This window comes from Agelaius tricolor, unplaced genomic scaffold (assembly GCF_023055355.1).
Source record: "Agelaius tricolor isolate 1412-34295 unplaced genomic scaffold, bAgeTri1.0.p SCAF_2, whole genome shotgun sequence".
NCBI lineage: Eukaryota > Metazoa > Chordata > Aves > Passeriformes > Icteridae > Agelaius > Agelaius tricolor.
Genome location: NW_027269262.1, coordinates 48,688,554 through 48,706,577, shown reverse-complemented (window position 1 = coordinate 48,706,577; position 18,024 = coordinate 48,688,554). Strand labels below are relative to the sequence as shown.

The 18,024-nt window shown below is 36.1% G+C and overlaps 1 protein-coding gene across 2 annotated transcripts in view; it reads right to left on the bottom strand.

Moving 5' to 3' along the window:
• Positions 1 to 410: 410 nt before the first annotated feature.
• Positions 411 to 18,024, bottom strand: part of RBBP8 (RB binding protein 8, endonuclease) — a 34,482-nt gene continuing 16,868 nt past the window's right edge. For both annotated transcript variants that reach the window (XM_071418212.1, XM_071418203.1), the window contains exons 7-19: positions 16,971 to 17,137; positions 15,452 to 15,553; positions 14,667 to 14,764; positions 13,919 to 14,046; positions 12,097 to 12,982; positions 11,885 to 12,011; positions 9,951 to 10,051; positions 9,446 to 9,560; positions 8,395 to 8,547; positions 7,709 to 7,778; positions 6,647 to 6,743; positions 2,929 to 3,070; positions 411 to 1,006 (exon numbers count right to left, since the gene is read on the bottom strand). In XM_071418212.1, the coding sequence (XP_071274313.1) occupies positions 909 to 1,006; positions 2,929 to 3,070; positions 6,647 to 6,743; positions 7,709 to 7,778; positions 8,395 to 8,547; positions 9,446 to 9,560; positions 9,951 to 10,051; positions 11,885 to 12,011; positions 12,097 to 12,982; positions 13,919 to 14,046; positions 14,667 to 14,764; positions 15,452 to 15,553; positions 16,971 to 17,137 (2,284 nt within the window). In that variant the 3' untranslated portion in view covers positions 411 to 908. The remainder of the gene's footprint in view (positions 1,007 to 2,928; positions 3,071 to 6,646; positions 6,744 to 7,708; positions 7,779 to 8,394; positions 8,548 to 9,445; positions 9,561 to 9,950; positions 10,052 to 11,884; positions 12,012 to 12,096; positions 12,983 to 13,918; positions 14,047 to 14,666; positions 14,765 to 15,451; positions 15,554 to 16,970; positions 17,138 to 18,024) is intronic.

Here is an 18,024-nt window from a genome sequence, read left to right as displayed (position 1 = left end):
TTATTTCTAAGGATCTTATGGTGATTTTTGGCTTGCCTACCTATGTAGGTATTATCCTGCCTCTGTGATACTGTATGATCTTACTTTCCCAATGCAAGTATGGAAATATATCCCCTGTTACAAAAGATTAATTTAAAATATCTCTGGATAATCATTTGTAACCTAGGTGATGACTATTGCTGTCCATGAGGAGAACTCTGGGCTGTCACCCAAATTTAGAAAAAACAATGCTTACCTCTATCAATAAATGAGACACTTATATGCAAAGAGATTTCAAGGAAAAAATAAATATTGGACACTCTAATTTAAACACTGAGGAAAACATGGTGCTATACATTAAACACCAGAATTGAAGAAAGACACTTAGACTTCCTGGTTTTCACACTCCCAAACTATGAACAGTAGATACATTTAATATTTAATGCAGCTTTATTCCAAGTAGATAAAACCATTATTGCAACAAGAGAAAAGAAATACAAGAAAATCCAGAGCAAAATAAAAGCACCCTAGAAAACTGTCATTTCTGTTCCCATTAACAGACATTTACTCTTGCAAGAACAACTGATTTCAGTGACTTCAAAGGCAGTTACTGACACAAAGTTCAGACAGGAATTGCTGGAATTTCAGCTGCTGGCCTTAAAGAAAAAAAAAAAGTAGGAGACTTCTCTGACAGGTGCAAAAATGAATACAAAATGTATTAACACAATATGAAACAAACATACATTAAATAGTTTTGTTTCCTGGTACATCAGACTTGCAAACAAATTTTATAAAATTTACATATTCAATTAAAAAATTTATCTATCATTGTGAAAAACACAGTTCTTTATTTCAAGTTTATATTAACTATAAATATCTACGGACAGGAGAGATCCATTTCAGGCTGGCACTCCTCCCTTCCCCATCCTTTATGTCTTCTGCTCTTTGCCTTTTGGAGAAAACATCACAGCGTAAGGCTGCCGCCTTTTTGGACGTTGACAGGGAGCAAGGTCCTCTTTAATGTAACCTTAAAAAGAATAAACCTGGGGTAAGAAATACTATATAAAAACAGGCATAACTTTAGCTTTAATGTGTGTTTAGCCTCAAAAAATAACTTGTAACTTTTTTTCTTTTTGAGGCAACTGGTTCTGACTTCACATAAAAGTTTTGAGATCCCAGTGTGCAAATATCATTCATTAAAATACACAGCTGCTTTCTAGTAGGTGACTGCACAGTAATGCAATACAGACAGTTAACAACGAAGAACAGAATGGAAACTATGAATTGTTCATCTATTCAAAACACAACTGCGCTTTCCATTTTCTTTCTACCAAGGATTTTACATAAGAGTAACAAAGTATGCAAGAACTGCTAATTCAATTCACTTATAAAAGTCACTTTTGAAAATGTAAATCCTAATAATACAGAGGAAACTTCAGGCACATGTGTTTTGTAGGTATAAACAGTACCTCCCTTTGTTTTAAGAGCACCCAGATTTAAAAAGACTGGAAAAAGCTGAACATGAGCCTATGGATCAAACACACCTTGAAAGCTCTCTGATAAGAGAAGTGGATAGAAAATTTCTATACCATACTCAACTTAGCTAACACTGACAGTGAACAGACATTTTATGCAAGTCCGTTTCAGCACCTGGCTTTTGTCAATTCCTTACTGTTGATCAGCAAAAATGCCCTCCAAAATGAGAGTAGCAGATTTCTACTTCATAGTTGGAAAATTCTGCCTTTGTAACTAAATTATTAAAAAAAAAAAAACCAAAAACCAACAAAACAGCACAAACAGATGGTTCAAGATACCAATAAGGAGGAGAAAATATCTATGTTGTACCCCACTACACTGGAGTGTAGAGCAATTGCTCATCGTGGGAACTCTCTCGTGTTTTAGTTCTCTTACTGCACTGCTATAAAATATTTCCTTTTCCAAGGGAGGATTGATCTAAAATCTGCCTCTGATATGCTGTTGAGAACCATTAACAACTGAACAGCTCTTCCTCCAGAAGAACAAGGAGACAGCCAAGAAGCTAATTTTTAATGAGGCTGCAAGCAGATTCCAAATGGGTAGTAACAAGTTATATGGTCCATAAAAATCAAGGCTCCCTGTTGTGAAAGATTAAGGATGATACTGCAACACTATCACACAACACACATATGCAACTCTGGCTACATTTTCCTATGCCTGACTTGACACTGTTACAAGAACAGATAAAAGCAAAGATTAATGTTTCACAGCTAATGCACAAGTAGAGATATAAGGAACTCAGAGTTCCTATAGGCCTGCTCACCCCAGCACTTCACCACTTCTGAAGAATTGTACCTAGAGTACACTACAAATTCACTGTGTTTTAACATAATTTGTAGAACCTCATTTTTACACCAGTCTCTAAGATTTTGAAAAATTATTTAGAAAGAACAAACTTCTATGTGAACAAGTGCATCTAAAAAAACCCCAACCACATCTTTTCATTGCCACCAACAAGCAGGGTATATGTATGAAAAACTGTTTAACTACACCTTACCTGCAACATTTCCATTATCACCTGGTATTATGAAGCTGTAAAAACACTGACAAAGGACATCAATAGCGCTGCCTATCTCTCCTAAGTAAGTACAATCTCTTGGCCTTTAACTCTGAAAATCCAATTCTTGCTTATGGTCAAAAATATATAGGGTTTAAATTAAGTTCTATGAAAATCCCAATTATTTCCCAATGCCTTCTCTATCTAGGCTCTAAGAAATTCTCCTTATATTCCTTTCTTAGAAATACAGGAACTGCTAAAACCAGACAATGGTGGCTGCAGTGGCTGCTGATAAACAGACTTCAACAGGACTGGGTGAGAAAGGCTGCAATGAGCTAGAGATAATTTCAGGGGAAAAAGAAAAAAAAAAAAGAAGAGCTTTAAAAAGAACTTTTCAAGCTTTTTTTGGCACAAACCTCTTTCCACACAGGTTTGGGTGGAAGGAAATCCAACCTCCCAGAAATTTTCAGGAGTATTTGGAGGAATGTAGCGAAATCTGTGTCTTGAACAGGAAGCGAGTTTCTTCTCTCTCTCTTCTTCTGGAATGTCTGCATAATACTGAATGTAAGGAGGGGGAAAAAATCCCAGTTAACAAATTCATACATAACAGAAACTGCTTTACACAATTGACATTATCAATCACTGTGTTTATTAACACAGTTATCTAAAAACAATGGTGAGGACAGCCAGAGTGGAGATTCGTTATCCAAGTGACAAACACTTGGCAATTATCCTAAAAGCTTACTGAATTTACAGACTAAGTATAACAAATTTATCATGGCAAATTTGTTAACCTTCTATCTTTTAACATACCATAAGAGACAAGGTTGAGGCATGTGTACAATTACTTATGTCAACAGTCTACTTATTGATTTTACAAAGCTAAGTAGCACAGGTGTTGAAAGAGATTGGAATTTTAAAATTTTTTAAGTGTCAGCTTGCATCTAGAAATAAAATAAAAAAATTAAAAAAACCCACTACAAACCCCATGCTGCAGAATTATTTCCAGTATCCAAATTTACAGTAGTAACTGCAAACTTAAGTCAAAATGCTTCCTACTTACTTAGCCTCAAATTAGAAGTAAATAAAGAGGTAGTTTAAGTAGCTGACTGACACTGGGACTCCAAAAATTATCTGTCAGCTGAGCATTCTCTACAGTAAATTGGCTACACTCTTTCACCCCTGTCAGCTACTGCTGGGGGCTGCAGTGAGAAAAGTATATACTCCCTCCAAAGCTTTTTGCTGGGTGTTTCCCTGAGTAGCATCATAGAAAGGTAGAGTATATTTTTTTCCATGCAGTTTTCTACTATTTAATTTGTAATTCTCGTTGTATCTCCTAAAAATACATATCTGGACCTTAGAGCACATAGAGGGTCAAAATATTTTAAAAGTGAATGCACTGTTTGATTCAACTGGTAAGTCAACAGTCAGAGCCACACAAGAAGCCTGACCCTTGGTAGAAAATGGTAAAACAAATCTACTGAAATGGCAGTGTTACAATTCAAAAAGGCAAATTAAAGTTTATAACTCATTCAATCAGATGAAAAGTGACCTAGACTGGGGAACTCAGGAAGAGAACAGGATACCTCTATCAAAAGAGATTATTTCAAGCTCTCAGCTACTGGCATGATTTCAGAAAGCCTACTTGGAATTGTAAAGCATGCTCATTCAATTTTTATTGACAAAAGTTAAGAACAAGGTGTTAAGTCAACAAAATTAACTATAAGAATTTGATAGTGTCTGTATAGACAAATATTGCTGAGTTTTATTTAGGGATAATTATCAGTGCTCCTTATTTTGTCCTGTAAATAGCCTGAAATTTTAGAAATTAATCTACTAAAAGTTGTTAGTGTGTTGCATTTTTAAAAATTAAATAATTTATGATTAGTAAGGAATAATTACAGATCCAACAATGAAAAATACAGTACAGTTTAGGAGGAACAGAAAATAAGAACAATCAAAAATCAAGATAAGCATGTTTAAAAAATAAATTAGAAAGAAACTTCTTTGGTTTCTTTAGAAATCTATTAGGATTGACAGAGAATGAGAGTTATGTATGTCAGCTAAACAGCAAAAAGAACTCTCAGTTATTTTCTAGATTGATCCCACTGTCCACAGCATTTTTAATCCACACAAAACATTTGAGCTAGGCTTTTCCATGTGTGAAGATACTGCAATCTCATCCTATTTCCCTGTGAAAGAATTGTTTATAGAACTCTACAATTTGCAGTTTCAGAAAGTGAGCAAACCCACAAAATGTTCCTCCCATTAGTTTAGCAAAAATTTGCAGAATAATTTTAGTAATCTAAATGCATATAAAAATGCATCTGAGTGATCCTCCTACTCACCTAAGTGTAGCTACACTTAATAACCACACCAACAAAGTCTTTACAAGCTACCTGTAACTTCTGCCTACAATCTCTGATAGCATCACAAGGTCATAAAAAACCAAAACAAGACTTCTTATCAAAAGTTCTACACTGTAAAGTGAATTAGATGCTTCCACAAAGCTTTAAGATAAAGCTTATAAAGGACTTTAATATCAGCCTGCTGCAGCATGTGCAGAAGTTAAATCCCAGGTCTTCTCAGAGTGACAATAACTGACCCCACTGACACCACTTGCAGCAGAGGGCAGGAATCAATTTACTGATCTCCATCCACTCCTTAAATATTCCCTTAGACTGTGGCAGCTTTTCAAACCCATATGGCTAATCAGCAAGCCAAGGCTTTTCTAAAGCATCATTTATACTTTATCCAATACTCCCTTCTCTCACAGGCATTTAATTCAAAGCTAGTTTTATTATTGTGCAATGACACAGCCAAGCATTCCACACGTTCCAAGACATTAATCTTGAATGGTGCAGACTTAAAAAAAAAAAGCCACAAAAAGCCAAAACCAACAACAAACCCGAACTTTCCTAGCATTTAATGTAGAAACCTACTGTTACAAAACTGGAGCTGTGAATGTTTCCAGACACTATAGTTATCACTCCAATTTGACAGAAAGTAACACAAATTGGATTTACAGAAGGAAGATCTCTAGCTTACAGAAACAGGAAATTAAAATGCTTAACACATGGCTCTGGAACCATGAAACAGACTGAAGGTTGGGGGCTGTTTCGTTTTCTTTCAAACTCTTTAAATCAAACATATTTTTTAAAATGGTATTTATAGTTGACTGTAAAAATTAGGTATTTGTATTTAGGGAGTTTTACCAATATTTTTCAGAAAATAATTTCATTAAAAACATACTCTAATAAATTTCTTCAGCTAAGTAAATGGGACTTGACTATAAAGTGAATAGCAAGAGAATCTCTGAAGATGTTGGTTCTAGATACGTGTGGAAATTAAGTGGAAAGATTCCAGAAGATCCATCATTGTTCAGTCATGAATCCACACTTCTACTGAGTCATCATTTATGAGCTCATAACTCTATTAATGGCTAAATAAAATATGTTCTTATTACACATGTAATTATGTCAATATTTTATCTCCACACCAAGTACCTGAAAGCAGCTTAGAAAATAGAAAAGGAGAAAAAATTGTGTAATGTGAAATCAAAAATTTCATACTTTTTAACAAGTATTTTAAACAAGCAACTTTAAACATTTTTGCATGCATTTGCATAAATATACACATTGTCTCCTATGATGGTGCAATTATCTGAAAAAATTAACCCAGAAAAGAAAGAAAAAAATCAACCAAAATGAGGTCTATAGATAGACATATAAAGGTACAATAGGATACAGAACTTACTTATTCCAGCACCCATAAAGTTCAGTAGAGCTTTTGATCTAAAGTTTGGAAATCTGTAATAGCTCTTTGAACTACTAATGTATTTTTTATTAACAGTAATTGTACTGGAACCATGATGTAAGAAGCTCTTCTGTCTTGCAGACACACATAAAAAAATCAAACCCAAGTCTTTCCATGCTATATGTGGTTACTGCAATAAATACAAACAAACCACCTGCAAATTTGGTTATCCAGCTTTGGTAAACACTTACTTCCCAGCTGCTGTAGGTAATGATGATGATGCAACCAGATTAACAATTAAAAACAGCACTTCAGCACTTAAGATACTGTCTGGAGTTAGAAGAATGGAAGACTGACAAATTTTAAAGCACTACTTACTATTTCACATTCCTTACAAGTGTGGCCAAGTAATTTTCTTCTTTCTTCTTTTTTCCGAATAACCTCAATATGAGGAAAATCTAACACAGTATTCTTTCTGAAAAACAAAAACGTTTTCACATAATAGTACTTTTATTTCTTCTACATGACTGGAATTTTCCATTTTTTTACAACACAATGATGGACAGACAAGTTAAAAAAATAATTCAGAAAATATCTACAAAACCCAAATCATACTGCCTTTCATAGTTGAATAGGACAATTTCCATAAATAAAACAGTTTTCAAACATAATATGAATGTTTACATAACCAGAGATGTGTGTTTCATTATTATGGCTTTTCATAGTGTAAAAGTAATTCCTATATAGAAATTACTCAAATAGAGATCTTCTATAGAACATTTTTGTCCAAGACAGAGTTGTGCTTGCAATGATTTCCATGAGAGGAACATATGTTGGAGTTCAAGATCAGTAGTTTCTTTTCAACTTAACTACTTTCAAAACAGTAAACAAGTTTTCCTCTACAAAGAAAACATGCACTGAGATAAAATATAAGCTAACTGAAGGGCTTGGTGTCATTACAAAAGGAAGACTCAGACTTCTAATTATGATTATACTGGAAGGCAACAGAGGAGGCACTAAGAGGTGCAGTTGTTGAACACTATTCATTTATTGCCTAGAGAGCAAGGGGTAAAAAAAACAGAGAAGGAAAGGTTTTCATTTGTACAAGCAGCCCACAGGTCCTTGGCTCATAAATTCAGGCATGACCACACGCCTGTAAGAAGCCACATAGATTACAAAACACTGCATTCACTAAAATTATAAAAAGCAGAAGAGGCAATCCCTTCTCTTCAGCAAATGTAATAGGCATCTCAATATTTTTTTCCCTTACCCCACTTTATATCTAAAGTCTTTTATCTTATGTAGTTGATCTTCTACTTCTGCATCTTCTGCAACTGTTAGGCTGTTACACACAAACACATTTATTTTATGGAGGATCAAGTTTCCTATAGGGAAGATACAAAGAGCCTTAAAATGCCCATAGAGAACAAACTAAATTACCTCTCATCACTTTTGAAATAAGGCTCCACAAAAGCTTTCTGCTTGGCTTTATCTTGTTTATCCTCATGTTCTGTAAATGGACATGCAAAACAAAATATAAGGTTAACACACTGCCTGCAGAAACTTCTGTAAAATTATTAACTAACTTTTAAGAAATATAAAAATGTCATGTACAGTTCAGTCTGAGACAAGAGATTCAAATAGATACAAAAAATGATACAGAATTGATAGAACCATCAATCAAAAAGCATTACTGGAGCAGAAGGAAAGCAGCAGTGACATAAGCAAGAAAGAGAAGAAGAACATCAAAGGAAAGGCTGCTTAAAATACAACATACTGTAAAATCTTCCACAGAACCTAGAATAGTGAGGAGAAAGGAAGTAAATAACTGTAGCCAAAACCTGGTGTTTCTTTTAAGAGTCAATTTAATGTTCTGCTGTTGTGCCAACTTCCACTATACATTCCATATTTGTGTGGTGAAAAATGAACTACCAAAAAAAAAAAACAAAAAAAGAAATTCATATTGCTTTATGTTTTGTCCTTAAAAGTAATCAACTTTACCACAAACTGATGCAAAAAGAACTGGTGGTTAATTTGGGATATTTGTTCCTAAAGAACAGTCTGATTTCAAATCAACTCTTGTAGTTTAAGTAAGCTAATAAAGACAAAACCAAATTATATCCCACTCTTTAGTTTCTTGCTTGCTGCTGTTATTCCCTTATCCTGCTCTTCATCATGAAGAGTTTCTCTTTCATCACATGCAGAAGGACTATCTTCTGGTAGGCAGGATTCATATTCTTCATGGCTTGTCTGATCAAACATATCTGTTATTTCTCCTCCTGTTATTAAAAGCACAAAGAACATCCAAATCAGTGTCTCAATGATTTTAGTCAAGAAATTGCATTTTGACTAAATGTGCATCAAAATAATTAACATTTACTTACTGCTCCAGTACCAATTAACTCAAAACCAGCTATACCTTAATTCTTGCTGCAACTTCTCTGTCAGTGTTTCAAATGTGGCCAATGCTCATTTATTTTTCAGATACCTTGGATCCCATTTCTAAAATCTGATTAACTGCTAAAATCACCATGAGGCACCTTTAACCTTAATACTGGATATGTGATATTTTTGTTCTTGTAATTATGGACTTATCCAAGCAAAAGGAAATACTTTTTGTGGGTAGGAAATTGTCACTGCCCTGCAGCCATGATTCACCACATACCATACAGTAAAAGTGATATAAACTCATTTGGATTTATTTTAAACATACTAGTTCTATTTATATGTCATTAAAAACGAAATTAGTCTTCTCATACAAAGTATGATGTGATTACATAGAAAACTTTCAAAGCTGTTTACTGCAGGTGAGATCAGAACTGTTACATGGTTAAGTATTTCACCCTTTAAGCACTGTAAAGGAATAGCTAGCTAATGGCTTCCTCAGCACAAATCCTGTCTTTTTTCTTAACCTATGTTAAAAAAAGAACAACCTCAAAACCCACCATCAACTCTCTAGGAAACAGACTGACCCCGTGTAACCTATAAAAATTCATCACCAGTTTTTTACTGCAAATCATTTTCTACTATCTAGCCATACAGGAAAAAAAAGATACCCTTTTACTCTTTCCTCCTCCTCAAAAAAAACAACCAAACAAAAAAAAACTCCAACAAATCCCCAAACCCCCACCATACCACAAAAAAGCAAACCAAACTGAAGAGAAAAAAAAGTCTTACGTGGACTGCTTTCCTGATTTTGCTGTTGATTTTTCATTTCTAATAGCACACTGTCACTAACATAAGTATAATCCATATCAACAACTTCCCCTCCAACTCTGGTCTGAGAACCACCCTAGGGAAAAAAGAAGCAAATGACAATTCCACCCAGAAGCAACTGGTTAGTCAGTGTCAGTGCTGTGTATCTGCAATATTTTCAAAGCAGTTACTGGCTTCTTTTTGGACACTGATTTATTTTTTTTTTCCTGCAGGTTACAGCTTCATTAGAATTCTTTCTCACAACCATTTGTCCACTTTCATACTGAGAATATGCCTGCTGAGTTTATGAAGTACAACTAAACAGTGGACATGTTTTAGGATAACTATAGCATGAACAAATATCAAATGAGCCAAATTCTGAATTTTGTTACAAAGTGGGTTTGGTCTGCTCAGAACAATGTTCATGATACTGCTTTGCAGGCTTTTCCAACATCACAGAACATGCAGATTTATTATAAAAGTTCACCTTTGTATCAATCACAGTAATGTCCATTTTGTACTGTGAAAGGTCAGCTCCTGGGTCTATGCTCCACTGGAAGTTTTCTAAAGAAGGTTTATCTTTCAGGTCTGCATGCACAGAATATGAGAAAAGAAGGACAAATAATTAGAATCAAACTCTGCCAGAAGCATCTGATCTGCTGGCTGTTCTGTATGTGCTTTATGATGGCACTCAAGGTGATCTGGGATAAGCCTGGGTCAGGCTGACAGGCTTGTAGCTCCCTGGATCCTCACTCCAGCCCTTCTTGTGGATGGGTGTCATATTTGCTCACCTCCAGTCAAGTAGGACCTCCCTGGTTATCCAGGACTGCTGATAAATTATGGAAAGTGGCTTGCTCAGCACTTCTGCCCACTGCCTCAGTACCCTCATGTGGATCCCATCTGGCCCCACAGACTTGTGTGTTTAAGTGGTGCAGGAGGTCACTGACAATTTCCCCTTGGACTATGGGGGCTTCAATCTGCTTCCTATTCCAGCTCAGGGGCTTGGTACCCCAAGAATTACTATTAAAGATTTAGGCAAAAATGCACTAAGTACCTCATTCTTTTCCTCATCCTTTATCTCTATGTTTCCCCCACATCCAATAAAGCTTATTCTCCTTAGCCCTCCTTTTGTTGCTGATGGATTTACAGAAATATTTTTTATGGTGGTAGCCAGGTTAAGCTCTAGCTGGACTTTGGTCATTCTTATTTTTATACTTTATACTCTTATTTTATATGTAAAATAACAACATCCTTGTAGTTGTCCTGAAGTTGCCTGCCCCCTCTTCCAAAAGTCATAAACTCTTTATATCTGAGTGCTAGCCAATGGTCTCTGTTCAGTCAGGCTGGCCTTTCTTGCAGCACACGGACACAGCCTGCTCCTACAACTTTAAGATTTTCTTCTTCAAGAATGTCCACACTTCATGGACTCCTCTGCCCTTCAGGACCACCTCCCAAGGAAGGACTATCAAGTGATCTCCTAAACAGGCCAAAATCTGCCCTCCAAAAGTTCAAGGTAGCAGTTCTGCTACCTCCCACTTATTCATTCTCTGAAAATGGAAAACTATCATTTTGTGACTGTTGTGCTCAAGATGGCCCCCAACCATCACTTTACCTACCAGTCCTTCTCTGCTTACAACAGGTCCAGGAGGTGCCTTCCCTAGTTGGGTCACTATTGAAGTTAGATCAATGACAATGCAAGTGTCAGGTCTAAGCAAAGAGTACAAGTGTCTGGTCATTGCTTCAAAGATGCCTCTTGGTTTAGCTTTGAGGGGAATATTTATATTTCAAGCTACATGGCCACACCAACTATTGGCAAGTATCTCTTAAAATCATAATGCAATATTTCTAAATAAAGTATGCAGTGTAACAGCTTGGCTGAGGAGTACAGAAGCTTTGATTCTACAATGCTAGTTCAAGAAGTTTTCCACCTGGGAGAACTTAAGAGGAAAGAAGATACATCCTCTTAAGAGGAAAGAATATATGACAGCCTGTGTTGATTATCAATGAAGATACAAATTTCCTTACCAGATCATTAGGAATAAAAAAAATGACTTATGCTTACACTTGAGTAGTTTTCAAGTATTTGATATAGATAGTTTAAACTCAAACTTCATGAGATTTTATTATTACACCGCAATAAATAACAATGCTGAACAAACAACAAAGAAGAAGATTCCTAGCCTGTCGAATGTACACCTGAATACCAATGATATACTTATTATACAGTGGCAAAAGTATGCCAGGAAGACAGACTTGTACATGTTAGGGGTCATCTTGAGAAATCCCAAATAGAATGTGACTGAGTTAGACGCAGAACAAAGGATTAAAGTGGAAGAAAGGAAGACAGGAAAAATTCTATTCAATCCGAGCACAGGCTGAGGGGGTAGGCAGGCAGTAAAAGGAATATTTTCATCAAGTTACCTTGCTCATTTTGTTGTGCTTTACTTTTTGATAGTCTACAAGGGTTTGGCTGAAGTACAGATGCTGGTTCAGACTCTCCATGTCCTGTCCTTGTTTTCTTTCTACTGGGTACATGGCCACTGGCAACCTAACAACATATTGCAATTTTACTATTACCCAAAACTCAAATAAAATACTTCAAAGGAGAAGAAAAAAGAGTCAGAAAAGCATACCTTTACATCATCAAAAAGTTCCTCTGTCTCTGCAGAACTCGGCAGTGGTGCAAATTTGAAGGGAGGAACTTCTTCTTTTGTTGGGATCTGGTTTTTCCTGTCAGGGAATGTTCTTCCCAGCACTGCCTCTTGTACACAGGATTCCTCTTGTAAATCTCTGCCAAACAAACAGCTCTCATTGTTGGCATTTGAAACGGATGATGAACCTTCAGGAATGGTCTTCCCTACGTGTGAAAAAATGTCATGCAGAGTCACTTGCTTCAGTCTGTTTTTATATGTCTCCTCACTTCCTTGTTTTTTCTCTTGCCCACGAACTCCAGAGAAGCGATCAGACAGATCCAAGGGCTTATCCCCTGTATGTTCCCCATTAACCTGCTGAACATCAGATCTAAAGGGCACAGAGCTCTCTTTGCTGAATGATGTTTTCTCACAGCTAACTCCATTATCATCTTCAGCTTTCTTTCTCTTAGCACACCTGCCTTCTAGCTGCTTCTGGTATACAAGGAGGACATCGCTCTTGATCACCTCATTTTTAGCTGTGCAGGTGTTTCCAACACAGGTCACAGCCTCATTAGAATTCTTTTTCACAACCATTTGCCTATGGACAGAGGCCTGGCTGATAACCGAGTTGATTTCTGTCCCAAGATTCAGCGGTGCAACAAAAGCAACATCTTCAGATTTTGATCTACTTTTATGAGATCTAGAACTGGATGGATTGTTGAAGAGATTGGTTTTGAGATGAGGCTTCAATCCCAAATCTAAAATACAAGGAGCATGAACTGTACTTGAGTTGTTCTTCATGCTGCTAGAAGCTCCAAAAACAGGAGAAGCTACCCGAGAATCCCAGTCATCATGTGGTGGAGTGTTATGAGATGGATCTGAAATACTGAATACAATGAAACATGAGAGATTTTTCTGGTGTACAGATGGAAGGAGAGAAAGTGATATTAAAAAAAACATGGTTTCTATTGCTGATCTGCTTTAAAACTGTGTGAGCTGCTAGTATTAACTGAAAACAGAAGGAAAAACAAAAATTAACCTATTCTAGGGATAGGTACTGCTGCACTTAGAGCTGTAGAAGGCAAACAAAATGCAGATCTTGCCCTTCATTTTGGTGTATGGTATGAAATTCTGTTCCACATTCAACTGAGAACCAAAGACAGAATTAAGCTTGCCAAAGTATCTCTTCTATCCAAGGACTCCCTACCTTTCAGTGCAATGAAAGGGAAGAAAGTGAGAATGGTTGCAATAGGAGTCTTTTTAGGTTCTTGTATAGATCTTAAAACCACAACAGATTCTTAAAGCTTCTGCAAGCGAAGGAAAAAAGTGCAAGCTCCTTTCAGGTACTGTTTTTAACCTGTCATCAACAAAACACATTCAAGACGACAGATAGGGCCAAAAAAATCCAGTTTAGACCACAATATCCTGAGGAGAGTGGGAAGGGCAGCAGTCAATTGGTTTGACACCTAATCAGAGCAATAAGATCCTTCTTGCATTCCAGCTCTAGGCCCACTATCAACAGGGTTGTGGGCCTCAGAAGATACCTTGCAATAATGAGAAGTTAGGAAATAAGGGACTGTGTACACAAGAAGCCCAAACCAGAAGTTTGTGAATTAAGTAAAAGCCTACAGTTTTGCATTCTATCAGTTTCATTGCTTCTCATGTTATTTACTTGAAAGAAACCCCTCTGATACAAAATATTTGTTTCCATTTCTATACCTTTAAAGCAAAATGCTGCATGGTATTTGAAATTCTATAAAGACCCAACTTCTATAAGCCTACTTGAAACAATTATAACTATTAAACTGAGTGGGAAACACACCCTAAATTGTTGTCATCATTTCTTGATTCAGAAGCTGGATGTTTTCTTGAGTCTTCAGACTGCATGTTCTCTGAGGCCTGGCTCATAACTGTATTAGTGAGGGGAAGATTCAGTACACTCTGGGACTCCTTGCAAGTGGTGAAGGAAAACAAAGAAAAGAAGTGTGAGAAGATATTGGATTTAAAATTAGAAATATGCTCAGTTGGCACATAAATATTCAGAAGACCCATTCAAATCAAAACATTCAAAACTCTGAAAAATCATAAAAGCTAAGAGACGAAATTTGGACCAGAAGCTTTAAAGAAATCTTATGGAAACTGAAAAAATTCATTCACATGCATAGACACAAAAATATTCTTCATACTATAATTTTCATGGTAGTTACCAACCAAAACCATCAAATAATCTCACCTGAGTCACCAACCAGTCTCAAGGCCAAGAAACATTTTTCAATGTCTTAGATTTGATTACAAAGGGAATTTATCAGACCCAGGGATTTAGATCACTGTACTAACAAAACATGAAAGGAGGAACCATGTCTCTACCCAACTCCTCAAGCCCCCCAGACAGGTCAGCACAGTTGTATCTCTTCATGCTCAAGTCAGCAAAGACTAAGCAAAAGCAAACCAAAGTAGCTTACTGGAACTCAGAATACTTTTGCAGAATTTTAATGCAAAAGAGAAAACCACTGTTTTTGTAAACAACTGGCCCAAAAAGTTGCTTATGTAAGAAATTTGGGAATACTTACAGATTCCTCTTCAACACTAAGTCCAATTGTTTCTGCAACGACTGCAGCCAAGTTAAAAGATGGCTTTGGAGCAGGATATCCTCCCACCCTTGGTTTATCTTTGTGAGTAGAAAGAAGATCACAATAAGATACATATGCATTTTAGTATCTTGCTCGACTCACAGAGATGGTACAAACACAGAACGAAAAAGATCACAAATTAAAACTGGCATTTATGGAAATAGTTTGATCTCTGTCAGATAAAAGTCACATCTGGAAGCAGTAAGTGGCAAAGGAATTTCTGATGAGAGCAAACTGCTGTGTCAGTTTGATACAGAGAAATATGTGTCCAATTTGAATAATACAGCTCCACAGAATTAAAAATCAATGTATAAGTTGCTTTTCACACTCCTGGTCCAGGGCACAAATAGTCTGATAAAAGCACATAGAAGAGAGATAATGTGTATTTATGATACAATGCTTATATTGCATATTTTCTTGCATATTTCCATTATTTTTCATTTGTTTTTATTAGGAAAACAACAGTTTCCCCTCTTTGAGGGGTTTACCATTACTCAGTTCATTAAACTGGGGCAAAATAATAATATTGGAAAGCACAAGAACAGCAACCACCTCAGCCCTGACTTGCATGAATAATTCCATGCTGATTCTCAGTCATTATTTAAAAAGGTTTGTGCTTTATTAGGTTTCTGTGTTAAAAAAGGTTAAAGAGATGAAACCTCAGTTTTAAAATATTTTTGCCTTATTTTGAATGGAATTAGAACTAAATCTATTAATACACTTACGTGGCACAGGGGACAGTTGTGGATCACAGGTGTCTGTCACTAGTATCTCTCCTCCATGGTGAGTGCTCACTTGTGTGGAAAAGAGTGGAATTTTTCCAAACTCTAGGAAATGTGGATTTTCACATGGTGAAATTAGGTATTCTGTTGTGATAATTTTGCATAGATACAAACAATGACCTAGATCTTAAAAGCACTTCAATGTGAGATTTAATATTTCAGTATATCCAGCAATGTAAGCACATCTGATAATTTGTGACAGTGATGTGTCAGAATAAAAATAAAATTATAAATATTATATATTAATCCTTTTTCTCACAAATATGATTTCAGCCAGTCAGCCCTAAAACACTACTAACACAAAATGACACCACCATCTAGTCTGACCACATAAAAATAGTTATTCAAGCTGTATTTGGCCTGTTAATAGGGCAATAAAATTATTGAAGGATAAAACATCCAAGGCAACAATGTTCTGCATCAGCTAAGGTAACAAAAAGGTGAAAAACCTGAGATCTGAATCATGACAAACATATGCCATGCAGTCCTTTCTACCTTGATGACCAATAGCTTTTCAAAGCCATTAACTGTGAAAGGTATTCCCACCATTTCTTACATATTAAACTTTGGATTCATTTAGTAGCTTCATTTTTTATACAGAATATGGAGAGAGAAAGGTATGCTTAGAAAAGAGAAACTACTCACAGCACTAAAAATTTCAAATGCAAAATAAAGGGCATGAATAACCAGACCACCCTTTTCATCCCACAGTTATCCTATGTTTATTCTTGGGAAGAGGCTTTTAGTCAAGACCAATACTTAGATGTATTCATACTTAAAATACTTTTTTTATGCCACAAGATAAATTGACCTGGATTATAATATTTCCTGTGTATCAATAAAATACAAGCACAAAGTGCTTTATTTCACAAAAATACTTTTTGTAGACAAAATATATTAGAGTTATTTCTATGACACGTTTCTATTTCTTGACAGAACAAAGTCTGGAAATTAAAGGCACACAGTACTTCTGAATTTAAGACACAAAGCAAATGCAAACAGTGTGGAATACAGAGAGATCGTGTAGATATCTACCAGTTCCAGTTACATTACTTCAGTTGCAGAATACTTTCAGAATGTGGCAAAATATCTGTTTCACTCTCCACTAGGTGGTGACATTGCTGCATGCACAAGTCAAACGCGAACAGATACTTTATCAGCCAATTTGCACGTAGAGAAGAAACATAGGCTGGAAAACTGTTACATTTGCATGTGCACATGGGTGAATAAAAGTAGAAGGTTGAGATAAGTTCTGAGCAAATGTAACAGTTGAAATGATGTAACAGTTACTGCTATAGACTTTTTCCCCTGGACTCATGCATTATCACACAAAAAGAGAAAAAGCAGAGCAAAAAAAAGCACAGGGGTTGTTTTTTTTTTAATTTTTGCCCTTTGCAAACAAGTTTATACACCATCTTTCTCTTTAGCCCTTAAATAATTACAAAAAAAAAAATACTCTTACCACTGTTGCTTTCCCTAAGTTCCAAATCTTGGGGTGTATGTTCTGCATATCGGACATGCCTATTCTCTTTTTTTCTTCTCATACGATTAACCACAGAAAATGAAGATGCTAGAACTGGAGAATCTGGAATAACTTCTTCTGCCTCCACTGCTTGCTGCTTTTGCACCCTGGAGACCAAATCAAGTGGTCAAATAAAAGCCCTAGTCAGCAAGATGAAGAGTTTTCACTTCAGCAAGCAGGACAATCACACAGTACGAGAACCCAACAATTCTGGAAATGCAGCCACCTCAATAAGATTACACTGTAAAAAAGTCATATTCAACCCAGTTTTTAGATACATCTAACAAAAGATTAACAATTGCTCCATCAAGCCCAAGAACAGCATAGCCCAAGAACCCTAGCTCTTCACATTTGAAATCAACATACAACTGCACTATGGAAGCCCTTTTTCCCAGAGGAAGCTAGGTACTGTAGAGGTTATAGCTTGTCCTTTGAAGCAGGTGCTTCTTTAACAAAAGAATGCTGAAATGGATGGATCAGTGTCTCCCCCCCTGTATGGAAATCCCTGTACATCTTCACAGTTTATGACCCTGAGATTGGCTGAGTTGGTTAGAGCATGGTGCTGGATAACACCAAGATCCTGGGTTACTTCCCTGGATGGGCCATTTGCTTAAGAGCTGGACTTGATGATCCTGGTTGGGTCCTTTCCAATTTAGGATATATTCATTGATTAGAAATTCTGCCTTAAATACAAAATAAAAGCTTTTGGACAATTTTAAATAGTACCGAATAGCACTGTATTCAAAGCAATCCCCCTCCAAAGCATTGATGTTACCTCTAACTCAACTCAAAAAGATCTTCAGGAAATAATGTAAAAAAGCATGGAAAAAAGTAATGTAAAATACAAGATGAGCTATGAAGTTTACCTTCTCTCACACTGTCAGCTCTAGCAGCCTGCTGGAGAGTAGGTATATAAAAACTGGTGTAACAAACAACGTCTTTTCTTTCCAAAAATTCTATCTATACATAGTGAGGAAATAACAACAAAAAAGGA